The sequence below is a fragment of the Doryrhamphus excisus genome, chromosome 2 (assembly GCF_030265055.1).
Source record: "Doryrhamphus excisus isolate RoL2022-K1 chromosome 2, RoL_Dexc_1.0, whole genome shotgun sequence".
Classification (NCBI taxonomy): domain Eukaryota; kingdom Metazoa; phylum Chordata; class Actinopteri; order Syngnathiformes; family Syngnathidae; genus Doryrhamphus; species Doryrhamphus excisus.
This window is the reverse complement of record NC_080467.1, coordinates 18,942,725-18,954,927: the sequence shown is the minus strand read 5'-3', so window position 1 is coordinate 18,954,927 and position 12,203 is coordinate 18,942,725. Positions and strand designations below refer to the sequence as shown.

At 43.4% G+C, this 12,203-nt stretch overlaps 1 protein-coding gene across 5 annotated transcripts in view; it reads right to left on the bottom strand.

Annotated features, from left to right (window-relative positions):
* The window catches only part of LOC131117366 (A-kinase anchor protein 2), a 61,637-nt gene that overhangs the window by 37,765 nt on the left and 11,669 nt on the right, over positions 1 to 12,203 (bottom strand). For all 5 annotated transcript variants that reach the window (XM_058064546.1, XM_058064548.1, XM_058064551.1 and 2 more), the window contains 2 exons: positions 6,709 to 6,789; positions 4,153 to 4,274 (listed from right to left, as the gene is read on the bottom strand). In XM_058064546.1, coding sequence (XP_057920529.1) covers positions 4,153 to 4,274; positions 6,709 to 6,789 — 203 coding nt within the window. The remainder of the gene's footprint in view (positions 1 to 4,152; positions 4,275 to 6,708; positions 6,790 to 12,203) is intronic.

The following is a 12,203-nucleotide window of genomic DNA, read 5'->3' as shown; positions in this document are numbered from 1 at the left end:
GCAATGAGTGCTGCCCGTGAGTGGAGGTCACATTTCAGCGATTGGACCCTCGAGCACTTCTCGGGCCAAAGTTAGCAGCTGCCATTTGCTTTCACTGCTATTGCGTTTCGTTCAAAGTCTGCATTAAAAAAAATAAAGCCGTCGCAGTATAATTGGCCAAATGCAACCGGAGAACACAAAATGCTGTTTTTTTCCAACATTTAAACTTTGAAGCAGTGGGCCCCTACCACATCATAAACCTAGAGTTCTCAACTGTCCACGGAGCAAAGTTTTAACGACCTCGGTTCCCCAAATGTTAAGTTCTTAGAAGAGGTAACCATACAGAGAAACCATCTAAACTCCAGTGCGTCACGCTGTGAGGCAAAAGATGATTTTCAAAGCGTATATGCAACTTGGAAAAGGCTATTTCAAAGTATAGTTTGCTTCTGGCAGACTGTCCCAGAGGCTCCATTTGTCTTCTTTAGCATACTTTGGATAGAGCTTAAAGGTGCGATGCTTTATTCTGCTAAATAACTGACAGGATGTCCATGTCGGTTAAAGAGTAGGAATGCATGACAACATAAACAAAAAAAAAAAAAAAGTAAACTTGTTCATATTACCACCCAATCACAAAATGCAATTCCCTCAAAGATCCCACGTGACAAAAAAACAAACCGTAGGATGAAAATGTCAAGCAATTATAGCCGCAATACACTATGCCAAGTATACTGTACAATACAGTATCTGATAAAAATAGAAACTACTCACGCTGCTCTATAATGATGGCTAAATGTGCCAATGCAAGGTGAAAAAGCAGCGGTCCAAAAGTAGTACGGGTACATGCAGGTCAGCGCCACATTGTGAAAGGGCCTTTTACCGCTGTATTGCTCTTTCTTGTTTACTTAGCTTGTTCGTGTAATGATAGGGATATTTGTAAAACTCCCACTGCCACACTCTCTCACTCAATGTTTGTCCTCGCAGGCGATGTCCTCTGTATCCTTACACAATGCCCCCTCTTTCTTTCCCCCGTCTTGAAGGCTGGTGTGCGTGTCTTAAAGTTGGTTTATGACCAGAACGTCTTGCAAAATTACTTTTTGGATATTTTTCAATCTGTTCGCTTTTAAAATGAATGGAGCTTTTAGTGGAATACGACAAAGAACACGGTGTTGCTGTTTTTTATGTCATTTTTTGATGAAGGACTTCGTTCGTTGAGAGATGTCGTCGTGCCTCCATGGTGTTTTATTTGTCATAATGCAGTTTCCAATCGCTTTGCAGAATTCTATGGAAAATCTGAATGTTTTTTTTGTTATTTTCTGGCTTCATTTCATCTTTCTTGTCTACATTGGTGGAAAGCTCAACGGCACAGCGGCACAGACATGCTTTATACCCCCTTCTTACCGCTTGCCTATGTGCTCACCAGGCTGTGAAAAGACACAAACGGCCATAAAAGAGCTTCTTCTCACTCAATTTCTGTCATTAAAGTGTCCAGCGGGGCACGCGCTGTGACTTTAAAACTTGTAAAAGGCAGATGGGAGAGAAGGCTTGGGCTTCTGTGCAGTCGTCAGAAGAGCAGCGAAGCCTAATTTGGAGATGTTTATGAGGGGGAAGGAGGCGCACATGGTCATACCTTATCCCTGCTCTTGCAAGCTCACTTCACCACACCGCTATCTGTAGTGGAAAGACTCTGCTTGCTGACGCCATTGGGTATTTTGGGAAAGTGTAGATGCCAACACAAAAAGCTTCATTAGCGTCAGAAAATCTCTACCACAGGAGTTTTCAAAGTTTGCGGCGGGCGTCCCGTGAGAAACAAGAGTCTTCTCAAGGGATGCGATGCAGCTTGAGAAAAATCAAAAGCTGGGGTTAGCAATACACTCAAGAGGCATGGGTTGTATTATATTCTATCAGAGGAGGCTCACTGTGTCAGACTTTGAAAAACGCTGCTCCAGCAGAATCTGGCAATTTTCTACTGTGATAAATAAGGGATCTATTAACAGTGGATCTGGAAGCAAAGTTCATTCATTCATTTTCTACTGCTTATCCTCACAAGGGTCGCGGGGGTGCTAGAACCTATCCCAGCTGTCTTCGGGCGAGAGGGGGCGTACACCCTGGACTGGTCACCAGCCAATCACAGGGCACATATAGACAAACAACCATTCACACTCACATTCATACCAATTTGGAGTCGCCAATTAACCTAGCATGTTTTTGGAATGTGGGAGGAAACCGGAGTACCCGGAGAAAACCCACGCATGCACGGGGAGAACATGCAAACTCCACACAGAGATGGCTGAGGGTGGAATTGAACTCGGGTTTCCTAGCTGTGAGGCCTGCGCGCTATCCACTCGCTCGCTGTGCAGCACAAGAAGGACAGTTAAAATGCAAAAATAGTTTATTCAACTAAAATTACAGTAAATTTAATGCAATCAAATATTAAGTTCAAGATTAAGTTCAATGTTTCTCTCAATATGTATTGTTTGATAAGTTCTATTATTCTATCAATTGAACTTTTGCATTTGCTAGGATTAGTTGCCGTCTGGTTTTCCGTACTGTAACAGCGTATCACGCGGGGGTCATAAACCTGTGCATTTTCATGTGCTGTATGTTTTGACTACTCTGTCTCCAGTCGTCCTGTGACGCCTCATAAATCAGCGTTGAAGGCATTCTAAAACACACGTGGGCGTAGCACAATTACTGTTATCCTTGTGATTTTTCCTAATGAAAGTCAAACAAACCACAAACGTCAACATCTCCTCTTGAAGAAAGCGTAACAACAAGTCTATTCAGGTGGATGAAGCGACAATCTACAGTACCTCCACAGTGCTTTGACCATTCACAGCTGCTCTGTTTACCTTTTAGCGCCGACGCTATCCTGGCGTCTGTGTCCACGAGTGACCTTTCTGTTATTTCAGCACCGATGATAAGCTTGGTAGCTGTTGGCTAACAGAAGCTCCTTCATGAAGACATTGACTGGTGTGGAAATGAGCGCTGAGTTTGTTATGACATCCATCCCTCAAGCACCTGAACGATTAAATATCGCAATGCAATGCTTTGTCTCATTGCAGGGTTTATTGGTAAGAATTGGTGTTTGGAATTTTGTATTTGATTTTGAATGAGCTTGCTATACGAAGCTAATCCCATCAGTTTCCATTTTCACTCTGTCAGCGGTGAGTTCACCAGTGATCTCATGCACCAACTTCATCTGGGGATGCTTGACAGGAATCAGGAAGCTCCTCCCGAAGACACAAAAGCAGGAAGTGCACACGGAATCACATCGTCTCTGGCTGCATTGCCAACGACCTCCCACTTTCACTTGCCTGTCTTGCATCATCTGTTTTGGCAACTCTCCCTCCAGTGGTCTCTTTCCTTCAGCTTGTGTGGCTTGGGTTTTAAGAACCCAAATACCCAGAGGCTATTTTCTTTACAGTATATGTGTGCGTTTGTACTTGGGTTTTTAACAACTGCGTTTGTACTGTGCCACACGTGGTAATACAAAATTAGCTTTCTATTTTAAGAGCGTGGTGTGATACTTCAAATAACAGACTGATGTAAGATGGATGTCATGAAAGTGTACACGCAGACCCATTGTTGAACAGTTTGCATAGCTGTAATAGGAAGACCAATCACAATGTTCTCATATTTTTTGTGAGTCATAGGGTGGGCACATGTGACCTTGGCTCGCAGAACTTAAAGACAGGACGTAAGACTAGAGGGAGAGGCTCTGTGACACACACCTAACTAAGACTTGGCTTACCAAAAATATGGTAATAATATATAATAATAATGGATTCAAGTGAGTGAACCCATTATTCGCTCACCACGTGTACACTGGTGGTATTCTACATCTGTAGTCACAGGTGCCTTGTGGTAGTCTGACGGAAACATGGCTGCCAATTCGCACCGACAGCCTCTCCAACCACCACCAAACATTAATTCGCATTCATACACCAGTGTGGCCAGCACTGGAGGCAAGGTTGGTGAAGTGTCTTGCCCAAGTACACAACGACAGTGAGTGGGTGTCAAGAGCAAGGATCGAACCGCCAATCTTCTGGTTTCCGGACGACCCGCTCTACTTTGTGAGCCACTGCCGCCCAAGATATGTTATTATTATCAATCTCTGCTTAATCCAAGTGAACCAAGAAATGTGCTACAACCCACAAGAAGAGACAGCAATACCTCTGAATCATGTCTTCCATCTTCTTCCCGTGCTCTTCATCCAGCTCCAACTGCTTCCTCCGTGCCTCCTCTTCTTGCGCTCCCATTCCCTGGAGGAGCCATCGCTCCCGCATGGCTTTGGACTGCAAACACAGATATCTCAGGTGATGATGTTGCTAAATGTGGAGATTCTCTTCAAGCAGACACAGGAGCTGCAATCCATAAAAACCAAGGTGGCTTTTTGACATTACAGAGGTAAGTCATAATAGCATGGGGCAAATACATTTATCGCAATGTGAACAATGGCTTATTATCATTAAAGGTCTTTAAATTCCCGAATCAGAGGCAGGTTTATGCCTACTCCAGGACCTCTAAGACTTATTTAAAACTACTGAACAACACTGTACTACTTTAAAGCAGGACAACAAAAGCTGCCAGTTTTAACTGGAGTGTCCAGGTCTCTGTGTTGTTATCACTTTGCTTCAACTCTGGCTGTTTATTGTCACACAGTCAGTTGCTTGTCTGTGAATGTCCACGCTCACAGAACACATACAGTACAAACGGTACACATGCGGGCAGAACACACCACACAAGGAGCTCTGTATAAATGATTCCAAGATATTTCACCACCTGCAGTCAGAATGTGACAGCTGGGCTATTTGTTTGTTTGTGTGTGGTTGCTTTCCTTCCAGATAACCACGCAGACCGCACATACACCACATCTGCTGTGTGTGATAGTCGCTTTTGATGTTTGAATTACACAACAAATGCCAAGTAGTTTTACGGGTTTGTGTCTGTACAAGCCAGTAAGACTCTGCGTATATACTTTGGTAAAAACTGACTGTTGTACTGGATGTTGAGTTTGAGCTTTTAGCTCGATGGTTAAGGCTCTCGACTCTCACTCTGCGGCCCTTGGCATGTGTGCCTGTGACATTCGCAATCTCAAGTCTAATTGAGCCCTAGAATGAAGGTTGTAAAGTAATGTTTTTCATTCACTCATTCATTTTCTACCACTTATCCTCATGAGGGTGCTGGAGCCTATTCCAGTGGGAGTGTGTGGGAGGAAACTGGAGTACCTGGAGAAAACCCACGCATGCACGGGGAGAACATGCAAACTCCACACAGATATGGCCGAGGGTGGGATTGAACTCGGGTCTCCTAGCTGTGAGGTCTGCGCGCTAACCACTCGTCCACCGTGCAGCCCAAGTAGTGTTTTTAAGCAACAAATTGTTTCCTCTGTGATTGACTTTGCCCTTTACACTCTCTCGTGCTGTTTGACAAACTTCCCACTTCCTGTTGAGCCCTGACCTCCAGCCATTCCAAGCAGCCAGACAGTTTAAGGCCCCAATCGCCTTTCCTTAAGCTTCAAGTTATCGCACTAATATACATCTGCATCTGCAGGGTATATTTGACTAAGAAATTCGCTATGATGTTTACTTGCTTGCAGACCAGTGAGTCAATGGTCAGAGTCCATGACCATACAGGCCAGCTGTCCTTATCACATCACTGGGTTCTAGTGTCCCATTTCCTCTGTCAGGGCACCAGGCCCCCTAGAGAGCAGACTACAAAGCCTGCTTCATGCTGCTTGGCTGCGTGGCCTTCAGAGGTAATGGCCATTTAATAGGGCTATGTGAGCAGATGCTGATTACATCAGGTCTGCTGGTGCCGTACGTGTGAAAACTAAACAGAGCAGTGTTCTGACTCTAGGGGGGGTGTTGTGTTCAAGAGAGTGTTCAATCATGCATATACGGCAGTCATCGCCATCCAAATGGTCGAATAGAACCTTTACATGAGTTGTAGTCAATCATGACGGATCGCAGTCATGTGTGTGGCAATGTTTTGGAACGTGCCCCTTTTGCACAGAGCTCATGTTGCTGGAAAATAGTCCAGTTATGAACTTAATATAGTGCTTAACTTTTCGTCCAATGCCCGACCAAATTACCAAGTACATGTGTTTCAGCCTGAAGGGCTCTATTGCACCGAGCATGACACTTTAATGGCCTCCAACATAAGGTACGCATGGCTTTAATTACCAATTCTGTGTCAGTGTTTCCATTAAGTGGGTGTTTAATGCTGGAAAACAACAGTAGTCACGAATCAAACCCATTTAATACAATACTTCTTCATGCCAAATGTTTAAAGGTCTTTCATTAGAGAAAGGAATGTATTTTTATTTGGGATAGTAAAGCCGGCTGGGTATTTATAGCCCAAACAAGACCCAGTGCCACTTTCCCACACATTCTACATCTCAGCAGCATGTTTCTCCAAAATCATAATAGAGTTTGGCACATATCTGCATAATATTGATACGATGGTGTCCCAACACAGCATTATTAAGTATTAAACGTGTTAAGGGGGTATTCCCATTTGGTGTCCCTAAGATCAAGTGACCTCTTAAAGGGTTCAAGAACTCAATATAAATAACTCCTCTTCACTTTACTTTTAACACTAATAACCTGTCACGTGTTTATGTTCCACTATCATACTGTTGTCTGTTCTCTGCTCCCTTATTTGTATGTGTTTATGGATGATTTAATGGCCTTGAAAGCATCACGTAACGCGTGTACAAAAACTAACCTTGACATGCTGCAGCTGTAAAACCAACTCATCCAGCTGGCCTCTCTTGTCTTCGATTTCAGTTTGACGTTTTCGCTTCTCCTGCATGAAACAAAAGAGGAACATGAGTGATAATAAATATGTACGAGTCAAGTGTAAAAGAAAAACACGGCTGGCAAATACAGCAGAATAAATGATGCAGCGCCGTAACATGTTACACTTCATCTTACAATTGTTACGATGCTCTCTGACGTGAAATAAGGCATGTTTTTTGGTTTAAAAACGGTGTGCCAAAATTTTGCCTCGGTTTATGTACATTTTCTGGTTAGCTTACAATATGGCACGGGTTTTGTGTTATTAACATACCGCATGAGTCGAATTCATCAGTTAGCAGCCAATTAGCTTGCTAACAACGTTGGAAACAGGAGCCGGAAGCGAGCTCCCGTGGTTGACTGTGCTCTATCCCAACGCCACAAGTCTTTACTTTTGATCATGGCTACAAAATAACCCACCACGGAGACAAAGAAAGTTTGTCAGTTTCGGTTTCAGTCAGACCTTCTGGAACAGACTAATGATGCTAACCAAGGTTCCACTGTACATTGCACTTCCAACAGACGACACATAAAAAAACATTTTCTGACGATGCAAATACCCCCAAATAATACTAAAAATACTGTCCCCTGAATAATTGAGAACCACTGCCATCGGTACATTTCCGACTTCCCACTTTGTATCCCAACAATAACAACACAGAACTATGAAGTGAAGACGGAAGTGAAGTATTAGGTGAGCACTTGCCAAGGAGGGCAGGGGATGAGGATTCATGAGTATCTTAAGAGGAATGAGCCACTTTAGCTCTCTCAATAGGGGTCGACCTTGAACCGGGACGTGGATGAGGGTGAGGGATTTGTTGGGTAACGGACTCAACAAAGGCAACGTGAAGTTCCATGTCCTTGGTTTTACTTTGACGTGCATGGGAATGTAAACAACACAGCATTGCCCCGCGTGGGGCAGAAGGGCATGGGATACTGTGGATGTCTCTCTCACACTCGCACACTTCCGGCTTACTTTAAATAACACTGGAAGCGGGGGAAACCCTTAAAATGTGCATAAATGTTGACTCGTCTTCCAAATAACTGGAACCGAATGGGAGAAAGTATCATAATGACAATAAACAGACAACTGATGCAGTGAGGCAGTAAGATCACTGTACAAGTATAAAAACCCAACCGAGAGTCCTGGCGATGAGACCAGAAAAGACACACACAAAAAAAACATTCACTGCTGAGTCTGCTATTCCCAACCTTTCATTTTCTCCTTAAATTGAACGTTTTGTTATTCCACTGACATATATGTTTGTCCCCTTTCACCCTTTTACCAACAGTATCAGCCGTGACAAGGACTGTTGCAAAACTCATTCATTCATTCATTCATTTTCTACCGCTTTTTCCTCATGAGGGTCGCGGGGGTGCTGGAGCCTATCCCAGCTGTCTTCGGGCAAGAGGCGCCGTACACCCTGGACTGGTGGCCAACCAATCACAGGGCACATATAGACAAACAACCATTCACACTCACATTCATACCTATGGACAATTTGGAGTCGCCAATTAACCAAGGATTTTTTGGAATGTGGGAGGAAACCGGAGTACCCGGAGAAAACCCACCCATGTACGGGGAGAACATGCAACTCCACACAGAGTTGGCCGAGAGTGGAATCATTCCGAACTTTGCCCCCCCCCCCCCCCCCCATTTCTTTTATGACTTCCTTCCCATGACGTTTTGACTTTATTCGCATAATGTAACTTTTCCTTTTTTTCTTGGGTCATTAAAAAAAAAACAGATGTGGGGCCGAAAATGGCCCCCGGGCCACACTTTGGACACCACTGATGTAATGGAATGGAAGTGTGTGCAACAGAGCGATTTGGGGAGCACAGGAAAGTTGTCTTGTCGGAAAAGTTGACACTGCTTCTTCATTGGCTGCTGTACAATGCAATATAATCTTCACCTCGCACCAAATAAAACACACACACACACACACACACACACCTCAAAGGGGGGAAAATCTGTTTAGTGGTTAGAGCAGTAGCAGAAATAGCAGCAGCATTTCTACTGTATGTCAAAACATTCAGTTGGGAGACTCATCCAGACTTAACATCAGACCAAACTGTTTGCTCAGGTGGCTTCTCATGCTTTTATGGAGATCTCTGGAGTCAAACATTTCTTAATGTACAGATGTTCAGCCTTGCCGTCAGCTACTCTGTTCATCGGAACATCTGGATTACACTTCATTTTTTTACACGGTGGATGCTCTAACAAATGCAATCATGACCCCTCATGCTGAGGATATCAGATTCAAATAAAATTCACAGTAGTTTCCTCCAGAGAGCACATCATCCTCCTCCTCCTCCTCAGGAAAATATGTTGACATTCTTGAAGACACATTAATGGCTTCCCACACTCTGACTCACGGGCCAAACTTGGCTGGCTCGCAGCTATATGGCTCTCATACACAGATCATCACTTTTTCTTTTTTTTTTACTCTGCTACTGTTGACACACTTCATGAATCAAATGATTTTTTTTCTACTGTATATTAACATAACTTAATTTCCATCTTTCAGAGGATGCTAATGCAAAGTAGTCAATCGGCTACCCCCTAAGAGCTATTACAACGTTTCATTCACACACTCATTCATATAATTCATATAATTACAATAGTGCATGCTGGCATGGAAGTATATTCACTGTCTCATTCATACATTAATGAGACAGCAACAGACAACAATCAATAAACCTTTAAGAGGAGCAAAGTAAGGTGCTTAGACTAAATCATGATTTACTTGATCTAATGATTTGTTATACAGAGGAAGCTCTAACACCTCAGAGGTGGATCGCACCACTGAAAATCTGATGGTATTTATATTTTTGCTGCATGTATAATGTACAACTAGTATGTGGACAAGAGGCCTAAATGCATAGAAAAGTACGTATTTTTAAAATATCCCTATTAACGTGTTGCCTAAATGTTACCTAATGTCTTTAAGATTGGACATTTTGACCACGGAGTTGATTATTACAATTTTCCTTTTGGGAAATTGTGGTTCCAAATGTGAACAAATCGCAAGTAAACCAAAGTTGAACATACATATGAATTGGACTGTCAGTGAAACGTGTCCATGTAACATTCCCTCATGGTCACGATGAGCTTGGGAAATGTGATATAAAGTTCTGCTGATGCTTCCCTTGTGAAGAGATGAGAGGTACAAGCCAGATGCTTCACATTCTGCACATTCCAAACCACCCAAAAGAAACATCTCCCTGATGAAGATCATCTTCCCATTCAGCGAATTGTACTCCGAAAGTGCATAGCCCAGGATGGACCTACATAGCAAATACCTGCGCAGTATAATAACCTCTTATGATTAGAGTAGATGAAATATACATTTATTCGTCCCTCAGTGGGGAAATTTACATGCAACTTTGTTGAGTAACCTAACCTGTACAAAGATGAACCTGGTAACTTTTTTGCAAGCGGCGTCAGTAAATGCAAACCTAGCACACGACTGAAATGCCTTGCATTCCATGGTCATCCGATAGCAGCAGGTGTCGTCTACACTCATCAAGTCTATGGTGGGGAGGACAGGAGCATGTATAGGGTCAGGCAGAATGATCTGACACATTTGTAGGTTAAATAACATTTCTGCCATGAATTGGATTGGTGAGCATCGCGCTTTCATTGTGGAAACGTTGATCAAAACAAACCAATCTGTAACTGCAACACAACCAGCGTTCTGTTTGCACTTCAATGTTGGTAGACATGATCCTGTACCAGTTGGAATCACCATCTTGTTATGGCTTACCGGCTTCTACTGGATCTGCATTGAAACGAAAATCAACCGACCGGCCTCCCACCTCGCCAAAACTGATTTAATTTTTAAAACATAATGAATTTTCTTTACTCTATTTGCCTTTTATTTAACTTACAAATGTGTCCGATCATTTTGCCTGACCCTGTATATCTCTGTAAACACACACATACATACTTCTTTCTTTTCCTGGAAAATGCTGTATAGGTCACAATCTGACACCGCTACCAAACACTAGATAACACAACAGTAAGATCAATGGTGTATTGTAATGATAAGTGCTTTAACAGAATGGACCTTAACTTTGGTTTCAGGTGGAAATTTGCAACACTTTCATATGCATGTTCACAATGTATCACTTATCAACAAGATTTGATTTCCTGATGTCAGACCTTCGAACAACACATGGCATATTGTAAAAAAAAAACAAGGCAGGATCCCTTCTTTCTGTCCGTATACTCAAATACCATCAAAACACCTTCAAAGCAATCAGGCTCATTTTGATCAACATTCCATCCTCTCCTGCACGTGTCATGTCGGTGCTACCCAATCACATTCACAGACATGACCATTCACTAGGCCCAAAGCAGCTGCTGCTAATTTTAGATGGCACGTAATGCCTGTCGTGCCCCCAGACCCCCCACTGCCTAAAAAACGGCCACGCCTATCCAGTGATTTGCCCCAAGCATGCACTCCCCCATAGACACATTCATAAACTGCCCATAAACCAAACATCTCATTACCATGCTTGTTCTGCTGTGACCAAAACACACCAAACGCAAACCTACTGACCTGGGCCCGTATTTCGGCAAAGTCCTCCGACAGACATTGACCAAATGAGCCCAAATCCATGCTTAGTCGTTGGCAAGCATCTGCTGCTGCATTTTTTTGCGTTGTTTTGGCTCTCTATTTCACAGAACAATACAGTACAGTACAAACTGGGACGTAGAAAACCAAGGTTTGACTGCTATGTTTGGGCACACTCAGCTGGAGTCTATCCCAGATGACTACGGCCAAGAGGCGGGGTACACCCTGGACTGGTTACCAATCAATCACAGAGCACATATAGCCAAACGACGTATCCATAGCGCAGTTCTACGCCACTACAAAATGTAAACAAAATGTGTTAGATCCCGCAATTGTGTCCCTTTCCTGTCCTTTTCTAATACACAGTATAGTAAAATATGATATATGGGAAGAACATTTATGATCAGGAACTACTGTCCATTAGTAGGTAGACCATCGACAGCCCAGCCCCCCCAACTCTATTTACTGCTTTTGAAGCAGTCCATTACGCCACAGCAGCCACAAATCTCAACACATGCCAATGTCTAGCTATTGCGCCCCCCTCCCCCACTCCTCTCACCCTGTCCCACTCACTTCCCGCTGTAAGACCCCACTAAGTGGATCCAGAAAACGTCCACCATCCGTTACAATCACAACTTAGTCAGACTGGGAGCAATCTGTGGTTGAAGCCGGGTGCTTTAGTAGTTAAGGCTTCATTATTTTTACAGGTCTGCAAATATGAGTCCTACAGAAGTTCGCTACTTTATCTAAAACTTTGATCCGTCAAGGTTCCTGTCTGGTGGTTGATGCCTCCGGATGTCAACCCCTCTCTTCCGCCCCCCCCCAAAACCATGTACACTGTGAA